General features: G+C 43.3%; 1 protein-coding gene across 1 annotated transcript in view; it reads left to right on the top strand.

Annotated features, from left to right (window-relative positions):
• Positions 1-7: 7 nt before the first annotated feature.
• DNAJC21 (DnaJ (Hsp40) homolog, subfamily C, member 21) overlaps positions 8-21,443 on the top strand; it is a 57,414-nt gene continuing 35,978 nt past the window's right edge. The window contains exons 1-7 of the mRNA XM_006875383.1: positions 8-253; positions 10,839-10,932; positions 12,902-13,025; positions 14,821-14,943; positions 15,459-15,763; positions 17,006-17,157; positions 19,193-19,280. Coding sequence (XP_006875445.1) covers positions 157-253; positions 10,839-10,932; positions 12,902-13,025; positions 14,821-14,943; positions 15,459-15,763; positions 17,006-17,157; positions 19,193-19,280 — 983 coding nt within the window. The 5' untranslated portion in view covers positions 8-156. The remainder of the gene's footprint in view (positions 254-10,838; positions 10,933-12,901; positions 13,026-14,820; positions 14,944-15,458; positions 15,764-17,005; positions 17,158-19,192; positions 19,281-21,443) is intronic.

The raw sequence follows: 21,443 nt of genomic DNA on the forward strand, positions 1-21,443 counted from the left end.
GCGCCACGCCGCCGCCGCCGCCACGCTCGCTGGCTGGCCCGGTGCGGGGGTCCGGCTCCTGCTGGAGAGGAGGACCGCCAGCGCCGCCACTTTTGCTCTGGCCCGGTCTCAGGCGCCGCCCCGGGCCCCAACCCTAGGCCCCCACCCGGCCGGGCCATGAAGTGTCACTACGAAGCGTTGGGGGTGCGACGCGACGCCAGCGAGGAGGAGCTCAAGAAGGCCTATCGGAAGCTGGCCCTGAAATGGCATCCAGGTAACTAGTCCGCCGCGGCCGCGGTCTGCCAAGAACCCCATCCCTTACCCACACCCCAGGAGGCCTGGTACCCTGGCCGCCCCACAACTTGCCCGCCCTGTTCAGCAAGCCGGGGCCTCGGCGGGCAGTCCCGCGCTGCCCTTCTTCATATGGGCGCCCTCCCCGGACCCCATCACCTTCCAGACGCCCTGAGGACCCCATCACCTTCCGGACGCCCCACCCTCTGCACCCTGTAGTGCCACTTTATTGGGAAAGACCACATTCTGGGGACTTCACCTGCATCCCTTACCCCATCTCAAACTCCAGCGAGGGAGGAGCTCTATGCCCGGCCACGCCGGCTCATCCCTTCCTCGCTCCAGGCAAAAAGCAGCTCAGCTTCCCAGGCGTTTGCCTCTGCCGCCTGTAACTTCACTCCAGACTGAGGTGTCACTTAGGGCTCCCTCTTACAGAAATCAAGACACCGGGAGCTAGTAAAATACCTTTTATTTAGGTGTGTCTTCCCGCCCCGACTTCTAGTGGACTGCTTAAGCTGAGCCTGTAGTGCACTTCGGAGGTGATTCTCAGATTCAGACTTTTCATTCTGTGGCTTCCCTAGGGAACTTTATGTGTTTACAGAGACGGGTGCTTCCGGGTTGTTTTATTGGTTGTAGTCCAGACCCATGTGACTTTTATTAAGTAATCTGATCTTTCAGAAGGAGCAACCAAGATGAGTAGTTGACTCTCCAGCTTCTTAGAGGTGCATATTAAGAGGCTTTAATGTTAGCATTCATCGAGAAACACGTTTATAGTTTCCAGTTTAGGCAACTCACTGTACTGTACCCCAGTGTTGGTTGGTTGGTTGGTTATGTGCCGTGGAGTCGGTTCCCACTCATAGCGACCCTGTACAGGGTTTCCGAGGCTGTAAATCTTTATGGGAGCAGAAAGCCTCATCTTTCTCCCGCGGAACAGCTGGTAGTTTGGAACTGCTGTCCCTGTGGTTCGCAGCCCGATTCATAACCACTACGCTACCGGAGCTCTGTACCCTAGTGTGGAGGCTCTGAAATGCTAAGACAGGGAGGAATCTCAGAGTCTGTTGGGAAGACTGACCGTATGCCCATGAAAAGTTAGATACAGATACAAACCAAATAGTGCAGCATACTTAAATTGGTAGTTGGATTAATAGAACAATAAATGAATACCTTGGTCATTCAGGGGAGAGAGTGATCACTGTACTGAGAGGGTCTGAGGCTTCCCTTGCAGTGGGGCTTGGACTTTAACTGGGTCCTGGAGGAATGGCATTTGGAAAAGTGAGCCAATTAGCATGGGGGAGAGCTCAGTATGGACAAAAGATGATGTGAGGTACAGTTTGTCTCACATCATCCCTTTAGCTCACCCAATGTGGTTGGGAGAGCTCAAGGGAAGGACAGAGGACCCAGAGTCAGGGGGTTGATCAATCTCTAGTTGATGGATCAAGGACTGAAGGTAGGAATTGCTGCATTTTAGAAATATGCCTAGCAGAGCTAAACAATACAAACATGTATTCGTGTATTGGAGGGGAAGAGGTATGTGAGCTAAATCTCAATCATAGTAAGTCAGTAGATAGTCCGAAATGAGGAAATCAAAAAAATAATGTACAACATCCTGTAGAAGCAGTCTTAGAGTAATGCCTGTTGGTGGGGCAAGGTGAGGCTGATGATTAATGCATGTAACCACATGCATGCATAATTTTGATGACTATTAAAATGCTTTGGAAGAGTTATTTGGAGTCAGATTTCAGAGGGCTTTAATTGTTAGACTGAGAACTGTGACATTTCTTTTTGGAGCAATGGAGAGTCGTGGCTGGGTTTTCCTGAGATGTTTGGGAGGGCAGTACTAACTGAGTGACTTAAAGAGAGGCGAAGGAGGAAGGCAGGGAGTCCACCGTTCCAGGATTCCACAGTGGGCAGGCCAGGGCCCCTGTCAGGTTCAGGCTCAGGGAGGGAGGACAGACCCGTGGAAGACCTACTGCAAAGGAAAGGCTACCAGATTCGGTGGTTAATTGGAAATTACTGCAAGAAAGAAAGGAAAAAGTAAGAAAAGATTACTAAAATATCAGCTGTTTTGAAACCATAGTGGGCAGTAAGGAACTGAATGCAAATATTTTCTTTAAATATCTTGGTAATTTCATGGCATCTTAGAGAACTTTTGGTTTGCAAATGCCTACATAGTTGAGGGAAGCATACTTCCCCAGCAGATAATGGCTTTGATGTACTTCATTAGTTTATTCACTAGGTAACTCTGTTGTTGTTAGATGCCTTCTACTCATTTCTGACTCAGCAATCCCATAGACAACAGAAGGAAACAATGCCCAGTCCCCTTTGCCATCCTCACAATTGTTACCTTTGAGCCCTGTTGAGTTCCTGTTGCCACTGTGTCAGTCCATCTCCTTGAGGGTGTTCCTCTTTTTACTGACTCTCCACTTTACAGCCTTGGAAACCCTATGCAGGGTCAATATGAGTTGGAACCGGATCCATGGTACACCACCACTACCTCCACTTACCAAGCATGATGCCTTTCTCTAGAGATTGGTGTCTTCAGATAACACATGCAAAGTATGAAAGATGAACTCTTACCATCTTGATTTCTGAAGACATTCTGGCTGTACTTCTTCCAGTATACATTTGTTTCTTCTTTTGGCAGTCCATAGTACTTTTAATATTCTATTCCAGCACCATAACTCAAATGAATCAATTCTCTGACAATCTTCCTTATTTCTTCTTCCAACTTTCTTTTATATGCATAAGAGGCTTTTGAAAATACCATGACTTGGGTCAGGTTTACCTTAGTCCTGAAATTGACATTTTTGCTCTTGAACACTTTAGAGGTGTTGTGCAGGAGATTTGTGGATGTAATACGTTGTTTGATTTCTGGACTACTGCTTGGATTCAGTCATAAGTGGATCCAAGCAAAATGAAGTCTTTGACAACTTCAGTCTTTGCTCCATTTATCATGATGTTTTTTACTGGTCCAGTTGTCAGTAAAAATAAAGGATTTTTGTTTTCTTTACATTGAGGTGCAACACATACTGAAGACTGTAGTCTTTGATCTTTGTCATTAACTTTTTTTTTTTTTTAAGTTTTTATTGTGAATTGAGTGAAAGTTTATAGGGCAGATCATCAGTTTTAGATTCAACAAATCATATACTTTGTTTCATTACGATGATTATAATCCCCTCCATGTACCATCAGTTAACAGTATTTCTCTCTATTCATTTTAGCTTTTTTTTTTTTAACACTCAGGCATATATAATAATTTAAACCACCAAAGGGCACATTCTGCAAGTCTACCTCCTTGCGGCCAGTTCTCAGTCGCTCTCTTCCCATGAATCTAGAGTCCTCAGCTCTTCCCTGTCCTCATCTCTGCCTCCATCTCTGGTGTGGCTGCTTCTCTGCATAAGGTCCCGCATTCCACTTGTGCTTTTCTCCCTTGATGGTCCTAGGGTCCTCTGTGTCTGGAACGTAAGATCAACTTGTTGTTGTTGTTGTTAAGTACTGTGGAGTTGCTTCCGACTCATAGTGACCCTGTGCAGGGTTTCCAAGGCTGCAAATCTTTACGGGAACAGAAAGCCTCATCTTTCTCCTGCGGAACAGCTGGTAGTTTCGAACTGCTGACCTTGAGGTTAGCAGCTTGATTCGTAACCACACAACTACTCCCTCCTTTATGCTACAAAACTTCTACCTTTCCAGTTATGATAGTTGCAATTAGTCATGATATCAACTACTCACTATTAAATCATAAGAATGTTATCCACATCTCTTTTCATAAGACCATCTAGAACAAGATGAAAACTAGTCAGTGGGGACTGGGGACCCTATCTTCCCCTGCACACTTTTTTTTTAATGTTTTATTGTGAATTATATGATAGTTTACATGAGAGAACTTTAGTTTTACATTCATTCTATCGTATATTGTTTCATTGCCGTGCTTCCAATCCCCTCCATGCATCATCAATCGACCAAAGGGTATACCCTACAAACCTGCCTCCTACACTCTCCCCGCCCCATTCTTCAGCACACAGTCCCTCTCCCTCTCTGGATCCAAAGTCCCCGGCCACTTCATCACTCCATGTCATCGTCTCTGCCTCCATCTTGGGCCTCGCTGCTTCTCTGGGTAGGGTCCCACTCTTGGCTCTTCTCCCTTGATGGTCCTAGAGACCTCCGCTCTTAGACTGGAGAGTTAATCACCCCCTTTCTTGCTATAAAACGTCTACCTTTACATTTTCAACCCTCACAATCAGTCCTGATAACAATTTTTCACTATTGTATCACAAGTGACCCATCTGCGTTTCATTTCATCAAGCTCCGCCTAGACAGATTGGATAGTACTCACTGGAGATTCTGCCTTCCTCCATGCCCCCTGGCTCTAGGTTCCCTCTTGAAAGCTTGTAAGCCAGTCATTTCTTGCCTTTGTAGTCTCTCCACCACCACCCCTCCCCCCCATTTTGGGTATCCAATGTCCAAGTTGCCCATCTCTGTCTACTCTGTGTGTGGAGGGGGTGGGAATGTTTCTTGCTGTAAGGATTTGTTCCCTCTTTTCAGTTACTGCATCCATAGGTGTAGATCAAGTTCATCGAGTTGTATCAGATTACTTTTTTTTTCCCTCTTCTTTCTTCTGGTTGAGCTCTGATCATCCAGTCATCAAAGCCAGGCCAAGTGGGTACCATCTGCAAGTGTGGGTGTTCTTGCCCTGCACACTTTTAAACTATACTTCCTCTTGAACCCTTTTAAGCCAGTCACTTCGTGCCTTTATCACCCCCTAAAATGAGCACTTGTACATAACCTAGACTAGGTTTGTGTAGGGGTGCAGTGGGTGAAGATCATAGTCTAGGAAATGTGTCTCTGAAGTGACATCTCTGACGAGATCTAAAGCCAGTGTGAAGAGTTTGGGCAGAAGGAGGCAGAGAATGTGTGGCCCAGTCCAGGGAATGGAAAGGGTGACACATTGGAAGAAAGATCCCTGAGGCCACAGTCTTCCCAAGTGTTCTAGAAAGCCATTGAGTTGGAAGCAAGGTGGGAAGTGATAGATTTGTGTTTCACAAGGATCTTGTTGGCTGTAGTGGAAAGAATGGTTTGGGGGGTATAGGGGGATGGGGACTAGACTGAAGAGTAGAGACTGAGATAAGGAGGTCTGGGGATTTTGGAGTCACTCTGGATGTCCAGAGGCCCTGGGGTGGAAACTCTGAGCCAAGTGCCAAAATCTTCAGTGAGTTACGGGAGTGACTAAGCGGCCAGTAGACTGGGTGGTGGGTGGTGGCGGAGTGGTGGGTGAATAAAGGGTCAGTGCTCAGGAGGATGACAGCTTCACTTGATCCTGTTTCAGAAAAGAGCTGCTTCCCCTGCGAGCTTGAAAGGCATTATCTATCTGGGAACAGTGCCGGAGGCACAGTAGAAAGGATTAGGAGGCATAGGGTTTCCAAAGATCAGCTAGTGAATCGAACTGCTGACCTTATGGTTCAAACCGACCTGTGGTCTAGTACTTATCCTATAGCACCACATCAGGACTCCGGACAAAGTATGTTGTTGTTGTTAAGTCGGTTCCAACTCATAGTCACCCTGTGTAGGGTTTCCAAGCTGGTGGGTTTGAACCACCGACCTGGTGGTTCATAGTCCAGTGCTGATCCTACAGAGCCACACCAGAAGTCCTTGGACAAGGTATAGTACTAATAAAAAGAAAACCTTGAAAATGTACCCTTTTTCTTCAGTATTTACAATCAATTGTATGCAATAAGATTCGGTTGCTGACTCTCTCAGCACTAGATTGTGAGCTGCAAGATTGGCAGTTCAAACCCACCAGCTGCTCCTCAGAAACTTTGTACAGGTTTACTGTGAGTCGGAACCAACTCGACGGCACTTAACAACAACAATTTTGACTTAATCAGATTTCTCATATTATCCTCAAAACTCAGTGCCATCGAGTCAGTTCTGACTCATAGCAACCCAGTATATCATGTTATTGTGTGCTGTTAAGTTAATTGCTACTCTCAGTGACCCTGTATAGGTTTTCCAAGGATCAGCTGGTAGGTTTGAACCTCTGACCTAGCAGATAGCTGTCTTGTGCTTATCTACTCGGTTATTCCTCGGTGGTTTCCTATCCAAGTACTGACCAGGCCCGACCTGCTTAGCTTCCGAGATGAGACAAGATTGGGTGCGTTCAGGTTGAAGGGTTGTAGACTATATATGTTGTTGCTATTAAGTGCTGTCTAGTTGGTTCCAACTCACAGCGACCCTGTGTAGGGTTTCTGAGACCACCTGGTGAATTTGAAATGCCGATTTTACAGTTCAAACCTACCTTGTAGTCAAGTGCTTAGTTTACAGCGCCACACCAGGACTCCTGAATGTATATAGCAATAAACATCTACATCTGCCTCATACGTGCGTATACTCAATACAAGGACACAAGCCTTAGTAGAATGATGGGGCTCCAAGTCTTTGATGGCTTCATCAAGCACCTGGAGCCACCTTGTTAAATGAGAAAAATAAAACAATTAGATAACGCTATTACAGTCAGTATAGCCTGTTACATGCACTATCTTGATACTTTCACCATCATGGTGAGAGTCTAGGTAAAAATGGTCAGCATGTCTTTGTCTTCATTTAATCTCCTATTGGCATCTGTCAAACACAATTCAGTATCCATCAAATGTACTATAAGGAGGGGTATTCAACAACTACAGTGTCACTCACCTAAGCAGTCTCTGCTTATTTTATCTCCTAGGAGGTGGCTGCAGCTGTTTGATGGAGCCATTCAAGACCTAGGGCCCCGCCATTCTAAAGACCCTAGAGTCCTTGTATAGAGTATAAGTGCTTATGTGTCAGGCATAGACGTTTATTACTCTCTTATGTATTGGTCCAGAGACAGACAGGCAAGAGCTGGTATACCCCTTCTTCTTCATCAAGTCTTAGATTCTCCTATGGGACCCTCCTCAGGTCCCAGGTGGCAGGTAGGACTAACAGGCAGCAGAAGGAAGAAAAAGATGAAGAAGGATGAGAGTGTGTGTTCATTGCCTTATAAGGAGGAGTCTTAAAAGCTCCCATAGAAAACTATAGACTTTATTGACCAGCACTTAGCCACATGATTGCACCTAAGCCTCAAGAACCATTCCTTCTCACCCCCCCACCCCCGCCCCCAAGCAAGCTGACCCTCTGCAACTCATAGCCATCCTGTATAAGGTTTTTGAAGCTGTGTTTTTTACGGGAGCAGACAGTTTTATCTTTCTCCTGCGAGCCTATGATGGATTTGAATCACCGATCTTTGCAGTTAACAGCTCAGTGCTTATCTTATATGTCAGCAGGACTCCTTTAAGCTTCAGGGAAGCTGGGAAATGCCATCTCTTTTCTAGGGGCCAAGTACTCAACATAAAACCAAGGTTCAGTTATTGGAAGAAAGGAAGTGTAGGTATTTGTTAGGATTAACAGTAGTAGTCTCTGTTGCTGTCCTCATAGGTTCAGTTATTGGAAGAAAGGAAGTGTAGGTATTCGTTATGCATTAACAGTAGTCTCTGTCGCTGTCCTCATAGTTGGGAGTTGAGTCCTCCTGCAGCCGTCGACATGGGCAGGACAAAGGGGTGGATAAGGCACCAGATGAGTCCATCTCTTCATCAGGAAGAGATGTCTTTTCTGGACATTTCACTTAGTAGACGTGTACTTATGCCTGACTCACTAGAACTGGATCACCTCGTTACCCAAACTTCTGTGGAGATATTTTGTCATAGGGTATGTAGTCACTCCAAGCAAAATCAGGGTTCTGTTGCTAAGGAGGACTCATACTCAGCCATATCAGATACTGGGTTTCCAGGAGTGCCTAATCGTGGTTGTTGCAGGATCCCAGTAATGAAGAATTTGCTAGTGTAGGTGGAAGTTGTTATTATTATTATTTTTTAAATAAGCCATTCATTTTTTCTCGTCTCATCAGTGGGAAGGCGTGGAAGTAATAACCTTCTGGCAGCGATTCAGTGGCTCAGCATTCCCAGGTCCATTGTCTCTATGAACCTCTTGGTTAATCCCTCATGATCTCAAGGTTGCTGTTGAAGCTCCAGCCATGGTGTCCACAGAAAAGACAAGAACAAAGGAAAGAAGACAGAAATCAAATGTCTGCTTTCATCTCATTAGTCAGAACTGTGTATGTGGTCATTCCTAGCAGCAGTGGAGGTTGGGTAAACAAGTATTTTAGCTTTTCCTGCCTCCACAGTAAAGGCTGTAAGAGAAAAGGGTACAGGATGTTAGAGGACGTGCCACAGAAGAGATTATGTCTTACATTTTAGGTTTTAAAAAATCCATTATACAGATATTGATTGTTTTGTCAAAAATTAATGTGGAAGATACTTGAATCTTTTTGTATAATTTAGCATAGTTTAAGGAGCTCTGGTAGCGTAGTGGTTACGAATTGGGCTGCAAATCACAAGGTCAGCAGTTTGAAACTACCAGCCGTTCCATGGGAGAAAGATGAGGCTTTCTGCTCCTGTAAAGATTTATAGCCTTGGAAACCTTGTACAGGGTCACTATGAGTCGGAACCGACTCCACGGCATTAACAACAACAACAACAAGGTGATGTTGCTGCTAAAAGAGCTAATTTAATTAGCAACAGTGATTAAGGAGGAGCCTGGTGTGACGCTGTGGGTTAATGCGCTGGACTGCAAAGTCGCTTTGAACTGCAAGGTCAACGGTTCAGGCTCCTCAGAAACCCTATACAGGGGTACTGTGGATTGGAATGGACTCAACAGCACCTAACGACAACAACAACAAAAATATGACAGTGCTTACCAGCATGATGTTCTAAGGAAAGGAAATGATGAATGGCCCCTTAGTGGTAATTGGTGCCTAGCAGACCATTTTTGAAGTCAAGGCTTCCATTGCAGGTATCGTAAGGGAAGTGCGGCATGTAGGTAGGAGAAATCTGAGGCTTTCTGCTCCCATAAAGGCTTTATACAGTGGTGCTATGAGTCGAGGATATACACCCCCCCACCACCACCACCACCACAGCATGTAGAGGATCAGTGAGAACGAGGAAGCCCCTTAAGAGATGGCTTGCTACAGTGGCTCCAACAATGTCCCTAAGCATAGTGAGAAGGGTGAGGAGTGTGCAGGACCAGGCAGTGTTGTGTCCTGTTGTGCTGTGAGTTGGAACTGAGTTGATGGCATCTGACAGTAAAAAAGGCATGCCATGAGAAGTCAAAGCATTTAGTCCAGAGGAAAGAAAGCTTGGGAGATGAGACCTTGTCTGTCTTCACATGGACTACCACATGCACAGAGAATTAGACTGACATTGTGTTACTTCTGATATGCAACCAGCCTACTGGGAAGGAGATTTTTTTTTTTTTTTTTTTAAATAATTGACTCACTAGAACTAATACTTTAAAGTTTTTTTGTGTTTTAGCATCTTAGCAAATAGCTCTGGAAAAATTGCAATCCTTGTGGAAGTATCTCTGTGAGTTGTGAGCAGAAAGTCAGCTGCAGGACTTAGGCCCTGTGTGAGAGCTGCGCTAATGGTCCTATTTTAAGTGCAAGACCATTTGTAGGGAACGCATTTCTGTTAGATTTTCTTCTAACCTTTGAGAAGACAAATTTTGATTTACAACTTGAACTTTAGTGTGTTTCATATAGTAGATTCAAAATATTTCACTTACCAATTACCCCAAAACATAGAGCTTTAAACAGCAGCAACACAAATGTCAAGCATTTCATTATATAAACTCTCACAACTTCTGAGCGTCAGAATCTGGGAAAAGCTTTGCTACGTGACGTTGGCTCAGGGTTTCTCATGAAGTATCATGTTGGCTGGGCTGCAGTGATCCCAGGCTTGGCTATGCTGGAGATTGCTCTCAGGCTCACTCCATGGTTCGTGGTGGCCTCAGTTCCTTGCCGGCTGTGAAGTAGAGACCACCATTCTCTATGGGCTACCTCCTCTAAGAGTGATCCAAGATGGGGGGGCGGGGTAGGGGGGAGAGGCTGAAGGCATGCCTAAGATGGGGACTCTGGTCTGACCTTGAAAGTAGCATAATATCACTTCAGCCTTTGGTTGTTAGTTGCCCAGACCAACCCAGTAATGTGGAATGAAGATCATTGGGGCCATTTTGGAGGCTTTCTACCACACAGAGGCAAGATGCTTTTGAATTCCAGCTCTAAGGAAGTACAACTAAGGGAAAAATAAGTAGTTAGCATATATTTAAAAAACTTATTGAGATTTATTTAAATTTACATTGATAAGAAGATCTCAAAGATAACGTGGGCACTGAACATTACCTAATGTTAAGCAAATATTTCTTTTCATAACTGAGTGTGTATGATTTTCTCCTTTTAAAGATAAAATGCATATTAATCAGGAGTTTCCATTTATCGATACCACAGGTGGGCATCCAGCTGAAAGCCAGGACTTAAGGGAGAGGCTAGAATTCCTTCTACTCAAGTAGATGTTTGTAACAAATCCCAATTCGCCACCATCACCTGGGATCCCTTTGCTTTTTCCTAAGTCCTTTTTGCTCTGTACCCTCCTGATCTCCATATGGCATTTGTGTTGGAAGAGGTCTCTTCCGTTTTTAATGACAAAAGTTCTGTGACTTTATTTTGACAGATAAAAATCTGGATAATGCTGCAGAGGCAGCTGAGCAATTTAAATTAATCCAAGCAGCATATGATGTGTTGAGTGACCCTCAGGAAAGAGCCTGGTAAGTAAGCATCACACTGTGCTTTCTATCCTACTTCCGTTTGTTGGGAGGAATTGTCAGTCTAGGGTCTTTAAAAAAACTAGTGCAGTTCATTAAATGGCTTTGGTTCATTAAATGAATGAAGTTTGGCAGTTCATTAAATACTCAAAAATGATTATTTGAACAGGAAGGAACCTTAGAGATGTCTCTTCCAAATGCCTGCCTTTTTGTCGGCAAGGACACAGGCCCTGAAAGTTTGACAGTGTACATAGCTTTGATTTTCATACTTCATGTGACTTTGCCATGAAATAGGATGGATGGTGAATTTACTGTTATCAGTCAGACAGCAGGAATGTGGACTTGGCCTTCAAAATGATTATAGTCTCTCAATATTGCAAGAAGTGTTGTATTTTCCATAGAGCTACTTTGTATGAACAAATTGAGTGAACACTAGTGACAAATGCCCTATTAATGATAATCTGATAATTTAACACCATTTCCAGATCAACTCCTCTGTTGAGTGAAGTTCTGAGTTTTCAGCTCCTTGGTGAGCTTTTTGTTAAAAGGAATAGGTTTCATGCCGGGACATAAACGTGTAGGATCCTGCTACTTGCAGAGAGGAGCAGGTGGGCGTTTAGGGCTGCTGTCAGGTCTTCGATGTGTCAACATTACCGAAGCTGGCTGTCAAGAAAGAAAGGCTGTAAAGAAAATGAAGTTTGTCTTTCCTAAGAAAATCAGGATCTAAACTTCTCTCCCTGAATCTGAAGATCTAGCCTTAGAAATGCTGCTGTCTGTCTTGAGAGTTTCAAAAGTCTTTCCTGACTTCCTGTGGCTCTAGCCTCTCTTCTGGATCTTGGGTTATTATTCCTGTTCCATTGATGAATGGGCTTGAGGTTCCTGCCTAGTAGCTCTCCTATTAACCTGAATTGGGCTGCTAGAATAAGGTCAGCAGTTCGAATCAACCAGCTACTCTGTGGGAGAAAGAGGAGCCTTTCTGCTCGAGTAACGATTTACAGCATTGCAAACCCTACACAGGGTTGCTGTGAATTGGAATTGACTTGTTGGCCGTGGTTCAGTTTTTATTACCTGGATGCTAGTGGCCAAGGACCCAGTGTAAGGGCCTAGTTTGGAATTTTGTTTTTTCTGTCTTGATTATTATCGACAATAGCTAATATCTCTGAACTTCAATTCTCTGTCAAGCAGCGGTAATATCTACATGATAGTTGCTCTGAGGAATGTTTGAGATAGTGTACACGTGAGCCCCTAGTGCAGTACTTGCTGTTACATGGACTCATGCTCTGTGTGTTTGTCATTCACAGTGGATGTAGGCATACTCTCAGCTTTGCCTGTGAAGTGCTGAAAATGGCAAGCTCAGAGTAAACAAATCAGTATTATTATAATCGCTATAGTTCGTCAGTTATCTATGGTTAAAATTCTGTAGACTCAGTTCACATGAATGTAGGAAGAGTTTTTACTCTGGTATCCACTGGTAAATTCCCATACCCCAAGTGTACAGTTAGTCCACGGACCAGATTATGTCTAGCATTGTCTTCCTCAGTAATGTTTCTTTGCCGTGGAACAGCCCCTGCCTGGCAGGGAGAGATCTTGAAGTTCTCTGCCTTCTGAAATGCCCCATTCATATGTGGTGTGGCGCTGCGGGTTAATGCGCCAGACTGCAAAGCCGTTTGAACTGCAAGGTCGGCGGTTCAAGCTCACCAACTGCTCCTCAGAAACCCTATACAGGGTTGCTATGGGTTGGAACCGACTCTATGGCACTGAACAACAATGCCTCTAGGTTAGTAAGTTTGAATCAGCAGTTCTATGAAGGATTATTGACTTTTTCCATGTCAATATTTTTCTTAAATTGCTTTGGTTGTGTCTTAGACACATTGAAATGGTGCTATAATGATCCTTTGGTGGTTTCACAGCAAGGCATCCTTTTGGATTCTTACTTACTAAACCTTTACTGGTGGTGTCATGTGTGTTTTAGGTATGACAATCACAGAGAGGCTCTGCTGAAAGGTGGGCTTGATGGAGAGTATCAAGACGACAGCCTAGATTTGCTTCACTATTTCACTGTTACCTGTTACTCTGGCTACGGAGATGATGAGAAGGTAAGGAAAGGGAGCTCATCCTAGCTTCTTACTGAGCACATAGGAAAGGCTCTGAAATACAGAGAGGACTCTGAAAATTACTGTCTTAGGGAAGGTGACCCATTGCTTATTATAACATGTGAAATTTAGAAAATTGCCCTCATCCTTAGATCCATCATAACCAGCAGCCAGTGGGCATCTAACTGTCATCCTAGTGATAATGCTTTAAAAGAAGTGGCAAAGAACAAGGCACCAGGAATTGATGGAATAAAAATTGAAATCTTTCAAGAAAGTGAGGTGGCACAAAAGGCACTCACTCATCTCTGCAAAGTAATTTGGAAGACAACTATCTGGCCGACTGATTGGAAGAGATCAATATTTATGCCCATTCCAAAGAGAGGTGAGCCAACAGATTGCAGAAATCATAGGACAATCTCTTTAATATTTCAAGTGAGTAAAGTTTTGCTAAAGGTAATACAGAAACAGCTACAATCATATATTGACAGAGAACTTCCAGAGGTTCAAGCTGGATTCAGAAAAGGCCATGGAACGAGAGATATCATTGCTGATATCCGATGGATCTTGGCTGAAAGCAGAGAATACCAGAAGGATGTTTACCTGTGCTTTATTGACTATGAAAAGGCTTTTGATTGTGTGGATCATAACAAGCTATGGACAACATTGAGAAGTATGAGTATTCCAGAACACTTAATTGTACTTCTGAGAAATCTGTTCGAACGGAACATGGGAACACTGAATGTTTTAAAATTGGGAAAGGTGTGAGACAGGGTTGTATTCTTTCACCATCCTTATTCAACCTGTATGCTGAGCAAATAATACGAGAAGCTGGGTTCTATGAAGAAAAACGTGGCATCAGGATTGGAGGAAGACTGATTAACAACCTGCGATATGCAGATGATAACAACCTTGTTTGCTGAAAGTGAAGAGGACTTGAAACATTTACTTATGAAGATCAAAGAGCACAGCCTTCGATATGGATTACATCTCAATGTCAAGAAAACAAAAATCTTCACCACTGGACCAATAAACAACATTCTTATCAATGGAGAAAAGATTGAAGTTGTCAAGGACTTCATTCTTCTTGGATCAACTATCAACACTCGTGGAAGCAGCGGTCAAGAGATCAGACAACGTATTACACTGGGCAAATCTGCTGCACAGGAACTTTTTAAAGTGTTGAAGAGCAGAGATGTCAGCTTGAGGACTAAGGTGCGCCTGACCCAGGCCATTGTGTTTTCAATAGCCTCATATTGATGTGAAAGCTGGACAGTGAATAAGGAGGATCGTAGAAGAATTGATGCCTTTGTGTTGTGGTGTTGGAGGAGAATACTGAAAGTGCCATGGACTGCCAAAAGAACCAATAGATCTGTTTTGGAAGAAGTGCAGCCAGAGTGCTCCTTGGAGGCCAGGATGGCTATGCTTCGTCTCTCATACTTTGGACATATTGTCCGGAGGAAACAGTTGCTGGAGAAGGATGTCATGCTGCGTAAGGTGGAGGGTCAGAGAAAAAGTAGAAGACCCCTAACGAGATGGATCTGCCAGGTGGCATCATTGATGGACTCAAGTGTGGCAGCGGTAGTGAGGTTGGCCCAGGATCAGACATTGTTTCTTTCTGCTGTGCATGGGGTCGCTATGAGTCGATTCCGACTTGATGGCACCTGACAACAACAACAGTGATAATGCTTGGTCGTGTGACTCGTCAACAACACGGTTTGTTGTATTATATTTTAAAAACCTTGTTGGTGATTAGCCCTCACAATTACTAGGAATTTGCGTTTCTGTTACTGTTTTCTAGGGTTTCTATGCGGTGTATCGTCATGTTTTTGAAATGATTGCAAAGGAAGAACTGGAATCTGTCTTAGAGGATGAAGCTGAGGATTTTCCAACTTTTGGTGACTCTCAGAGTGACTATGATACGGTAAACAGAGAATGTTAAGAAAAAATAAAGTTCATTGCCACCTTATAGTTAGTGTTCATTACAGTCTTTTAATTTTTTCGATGTGTGCTAAAATTTAGAGTACATATATATATTTAAACTGTCAACATTTTAACATGTCATTACAGTGTTTTCACCTTTTATTTAAAAACAACAACAAAACTGACTCTGGTTTACAGTCCCAGCCTCGACCATCTTCTCTTCCTCTCTCACCCTTCTTGAAGGAGCACTCAGCTCTGTCGTGCTCAGTGCCCTTGCCTTCCCCCTAGCATTGACCCTACGGTCAGCCAGGTTCTTGTTCTTACTGAATGCTTGCTGAAGAGGGATTTCAGCTGCAAAGCATTAGAAGAGCTGTCTTCTCCATTGATAGTTGTACAATCTTGAAAATAAAATAGAGAAGGCTAGAAGATGTTTTGCATCACTAATATTTGTTGATTTTCTTTTCTTTTTTTTTTTTTTAAATCTAGACTTAAACAGACTATTTTTTCTGCCCCTAGGTAGTCCATCCTTTCTACGCTTATTGGCAGAGTTTCTGCACACAGAAGAACTTTGCTTGGAAGGAAGAATATGACACTCGGCAAGCTTCAAACCGCTGGGAAAAACGAGCCATGGAAAAAGAAAACAAGAAGGTCCGGGACAAAGCAAGGAAAGAGAAGAATGAACTTGTCCGACAGCTGGTAGCTTTCATTCGTAAACGAGATAAAAGAGTGCAGGCTCATCGGAAACTGGTGGAAGAGCAGAATGCAGAGAAGGCGAGGAAAGCCCAAGAGATGAGGCGGCAACAGAAGCTAAAGCAAGCCAAGTGCGTACCACACGACTGGGGCCTTGTCTCAGTAGAGCCCACAGGGATGTCCGTGGAGACTTGGCGTGCGCTTCCATGTCGGGTGAAAGCTTCATCCTTGCTTTTTTTTATTTTTCAAAATATATTTTAGCAGTAGAGTGTTTCTTCACCTACTGTGTAAACAGTCTTAGTTTTATTGGGATGGCTAGCTTCAAAGTGTCTTTATACTGAAGATCCTTTACAGACACTTGTGGAATTTTGTAATAACTAATGTTGGTTAAGGAGTCCTGGTGTGGCGCTGTGGGCTAATTCGTCAGACTGTAAAGTTGTTTAAACTGCAAGGTCGGTGGTTCAAGCTCACCAGTTTCTCCCTGGAAACCCTATACAGGGTCGCTATGGGTCGGAATTGACTCATTGGCCCTCAACAGCAACAATGTTGGTTGTATTCTTACTTTGTACAGGGCTCTAATTTAAGGTCTTTCCTCACAACGATTCTGTCAAATGCTCTTTTTATCCTTGTTCTTTTAAAGAAATAAGGCAGATTGGCCCAAGAGCACTTAGTGGGTTAATTGCAGAGGCGGGAATTAGACCCAACCCTTCTGAAGTTGGAACCCTTGCTGTTTTTAACTACCATGCCATAATGCCTCTTTGTCAGTCTGAATACTCTTAAGTTTCTAGTGCTAGCTCCTTTAAGGTTTTGTTAGGAATTGCTGTAAAAGTGTCCAGAACATAATGACATTCTTTAAACCAACACTCACTCTGAAAATTCCATCTGCCTCACCCTGCTTCTTTTGAAAACTAACACTTAACACTTAAAATCAGACTTAAAATTACCTGAAAACCTTTTAGGAAGTTGCTAAGAACTCCCTGCTTCATAGCCCATTATCTAATGGTGGTATAGTGGTGGTTGTGTGCCACTCAGTTGGTTCTGACCCTACATAGAGTGTCTGAGGTTATATATCTTTATGGGAGCAGAAAGCCTCATCTTTCTACCGTGGAGCAGTTGCTGGACTCGAACTGCTGACCTGTGGTTAGCAGCCCAACACGTAACCCACTACGCTGTCAGGGCTCCTTCATTATCTAGTAGCGCAATTAAAATCAACCCTACAAGAGCTAACATTTACGTGATTTTACCCCAGTTTTAACAAAGTGTTGCCTTTGACAGTTTGTAGACATTTTCATGGGAGGCAGCTTAACAGATAACTTAAAACAATATGGAGACTGCGTCATGGTGTGAGTGCAGCTGTCCTGTCGTGTGCCTAGGTTGGCTGAGCAGTACAGAGAACAGAGCTGGATGACGGTGGCCGACTTGGAGAAGGAGCTCAGGGAGATGGAGGCGCGGTACGGGAAGGAGTTTGGAGATGGATCGGAGGAAGATGAGCTGGAGGAGCATGAGCCCACAGATGGACAGGATGGTAACTTTCTCTCCATTCATTGAGTCATTTTAGAAAATAGATCGATCTGAGAGCAGGCCTTGTGCCAGTGAAGGGGCACTACTGGGATAAGACAACAGAGAATCTACAAGCACATGGCAAGCCTGCTGGCACTGGAGCTCCAGTTGGCTGTGACAATGGAGGGGATGTGTGCCATTGTGGTTGGTGTGTTGGCTCTTGTTCTTAAATCTGAATTTATATGTGACGTTTCTTAAATTTTAAATGTGACAAGTAATTCAAATGAACAATAATCCTGTATGAGCCAAACAAAAGGGGTCTGTTGAAATAGTCTAGTTTGGTAACAGCTCTTTTCAGACCATGTTCTGAATGATTTGTGCTTCTGGCTGTGGAAGTATTTGGACAAGTAAGTGGGCATGTTGACAAGTGTAACTGATTGGTTATTAAAGGACAGACAATGAGCCGTAGGCTGTGTTAGTAACAACTATTTCCAGCAAAGCTGATACCGTGCTGGAGTCTGTGTGGTGTATGGAAACTCTGCCTCTCCCTTCCGACTAGAGGCTCTCCTCTTTGCTTACTGCAGGGTTACTTGTCTCTGCCTCCGTCATTAGAGCACAGAAATGTGACTGGTTTAAAGGGTGAGGATTGTGTATTAGTGAGAATGATTGTGTATTTGATTGTCCCAGTTGCCTTTAGCCCATGAAGAGTAAGATAATTGAATGATCCAAACATCATCCATTTTTGCATATTTACAAATGAGGTTTTTCATTTGAATAACCTGTGATAGAATGACAAAATTTAATTTATTCAAAATGATTAGGAAGTTGTCTTACTAATGAATCAGAAGTGTAGTGTAGTACTTGTTGAAGTGCTTTGACAGTGATAACCCACGGCTGTGAAGTTGATTCCTACACATAGTGACCATTGAGGACAGAGATGGACTCCTCCATAGGGTTTCGGAGACTGCAAATCTTTATGAGAGCAGATGGCTTCATCTTCCTCCTTCAGAGCAACTGGTGGATTTCAACTGCTGACCTTGTAGCCCAAAGCTTAAATCACTGTGCCGCATCAGGGTTCCTTTGAAAACGATAAAAGTGCTCTATGAATATAAAGTGACACAATGATATAGAATTTCATTTTGTACAGTGCCTTCAAATATAAAATCTTGCTTGATCCTCAGACAGTGCCCCTTAAATGTAGATTTTGCTCGTGGAATTAGCCTCATTTTACTGATACAGAAAGACTCTGGGAATTGATGGGATATGCCTGAGAATGAATGGTCCAGAGTTTTACTTGCATCCTGTCTAGTGGTCTTTATTACTGATTGAGTTAGTCCAGGGTTTTTACAGCAGGCAAATCCTCAACTGCTAAAGGAAAGAATGGTGGTTCATTCCACAGGAGAGAACCTGGCAAGCTGTCACCGTACAGAAAACAGCTAAGAAATCCCAATGGGACAACTCTGCTCTGTCACATGGGGTTTCTATGAGTCGGAATTGACAGAACACAAACAGTAATGATGGAAGTTTGTAAACTAAGCCAATTTAAGCATTTAAGAGTAGAACACAGTTGTAGATATGTGTGAACCAAATCTTCCTCAAGAGATAAGTTGAAAAAACCTTTGTTGTACTATTTGCTTTCTGATGAGCTGTTAATTTAATTTTCTATACTTAGCTCATATCCAGAACTTTGTGGGTTGTTTGTGGTATCTTCTAAATAGATTTGTGAAAAATAATTTGAAAGATAAAGTTAATTAGTTGGATGTCTTATTGTGTTAATGCTGATTTTAAGCCCTGGTTATCATTTGGAGTCCTGGTGTGGCACTTTAGGATAAGCAAGGTTGGTGCTTCAAACCCATCATCCACTCTTCTGAAACCCTAAAGGGTTGCTATGAGTTGGCACTGACTCAACTGCACTTAGCAACAACATCATTGTTTGGTTTCTTGTAAGGAAACACCTCACTATGTACAATTGTAATCATTACTAAAGATGCAGAGTTTTCATGTACTTCAGATTTGATTTGTATTTTAATCAAACAGGATTCTACATGTTTTTCTCATAGGTAAGGACAGTGATGTGGCTGAGGATGCGGAGATTCATGATGACCTTTACTGCCCGGCATGTGACAGATCTTTCAAGACAGAAAAGGCGTATGTTTAAATATTTGAACTCTTCTTTTTCAACTTTTTATTGTCAATCAAAGGAGTCCTGGGTTACACATTGTGCTGCTAATCAGCAGTTTGAATCCACCAGACACTCTGAGGAAGAAAGATGAGGCTTTTTTTCCCCATGAAAACTTACAGCCTCGGGTTTCCACAAGCGGTTCGTGGGCTTGAACCACTGACCTTGTGGCTCAAACTGACCTTACAGTCCAGAACTTTATCCTGCATTGCAATCCCAGGGACTCCCTAGTAAAGTTGGACTTAGCCCCACCCTTAGCAATTTGCTTCAAAATGGGTCCATAATCAAGGAATGGTGGCGGTGGTGGTGATGTGCTGTGGAGTTGGTTCCCACTCATGGTGAACCTGTACAGGGTTTCCGAGGCTGTAAATCTTTATGGGAGCAGAAAACCTCATCTTTCTCCCACGGAACAACTGGTAGTTTGAACTGCTGACCTTGAGGCTAGCAGCCCAACTCGTAACCACTGCGTACCAGAGCTTCTAATCACAGACATACAGGCCGGGATTTACAATACATTACAGAATAGAGAAATTTGGCTAGCAGAACCATAAGATAGAATTAGTTACCCTGCAAGGTACCAGCAGTGCGTTAGGGTTCTAGTCTCTCCACACCCTCACCAGCATTTGTTCTTTATTATTTCATAAAAGTTTTCTTTTAATACTTTTATTTGCATCTCTTTAATGGCTAGTGATTGTGAGCATTTCTTTATGTTTGTTGGCTGCCTGAGTGTCTTCTATGGTACAGTGTCTGTTCATGTCAGCGGTTTGCTTTTTAATTGGATTATTTGTCTTTTTCTTGTTGAGGTCTTGAAGTTTTCTATAGAATTTTGAGATTTGTCTCTTGTTGTGGCCCCAATTTTGTTCCCAGTATGTGGGTTCTCTTTTCACTCTTTTGGCAAAATCTTTGCACATATGTAAGGTATGAGGTCCTGGTCATCTCTCTTGTCTTTGGCTGTTTGCGTGCTTTCAATGATGTTTGATAGTGCATTTATGCCGTGTCCTGGCGGCCTGGTGTGGTGCTGTGGGATCTGTACTGGATTGCTAGCCACAAGTTCCATGTGAGACCATGAGAGTGGGATTAAGGAAGAGTCCAAAGGAGGGTAAAGGGGACATGGAGGTCAAATAGTACCGCCTTATAGCCCCAGGAGAAAAGACTAAAGACCTCTGGTAGCGTAGTGGTTACAAATTGGGCTGCAAACCTTAAGGTCAGCAGTTCGAAACTACCAGCTGTTCTGCGGAAGAAAGATGAGGCTTTCTGCTCCCATAAAGATTTACAGCCTCAGAAACCCTGTACAGGGTCGCTCTGAGTCGGAACCGACTCCACGACACATAACAACAACAAACAGTATCAGAGATAAGAAAGCAAAAGGCACCAATGAGATTGTAATTTTTTAAATCTGAGAATGTCCAGTTTACAGAAAAATTGTGACAATGATGTCTGTTGCTGTAAAATGACATCAAGTTAGTTTTGACTCTTAGTGACCCGGTGTAGGGTTATCAAGGAGCAGATGGTGGGTTTGAACCACCAACCTTGTGGTTAGCAGTCAAGTGCTTACCCTACAGCGCCACACCCAGGACTCTACCAATGGTGTCTAGAGCATGTGCCTCACCTGTTTTGCTCATTCACACATGCTTTCTCTCTCTCCACATCCACAGTGTTTTTCACTGGATAATTTGAGGTGATAAAGATGTTGTGTTGCACTGTCTTCCATGTCTGCAGTGCAGCCATCAGCTTCTGGAATTTCTAATACTGATACATGGTGTTCTTACCTGTTTTACTGCTGACATTCCAGCTTTGTCAGTTGATTCTGTATTAATACCCTTTACAGCCTTTCCCCTTTTGGTACAGGATTCATTCTGGCATCATGCATTGTATTTACTTGTCTCCTTGGTATGATAAACTGTAGAACCATTTCCTAATAATGTCTTTTATGACTTGGTCATTTTGGAAGAATACTGACCCTTTGAGCTATTTAAAAAATAGAACATTTCTCAAAACAGACTAAATGCTTTAGAGAAAGGAAGATCGCTTAAGGGAAATAAGACCCAATATATCCAGATTACACTCCCAGCTAAGGTTACTCATGGTATAAGTAGATTTGTGTTATCTTTCAGTAACCCAGAAATTGATTG

This window comes from Chrysochloris asiatica, unplaced genomic scaffold, assembly GCF_000296735.1.
Source record: "Chrysochloris asiatica unplaced genomic scaffold, ChrAsi1.0 scaffold00324, whole genome shotgun sequence".
NCBI classification, from domain to species: domain Eukaryota; kingdom Metazoa; phylum Chordata; class Mammalia; order Afrosoricida; family Chrysochloridae; genus Chrysochloris; species Chrysochloris asiatica.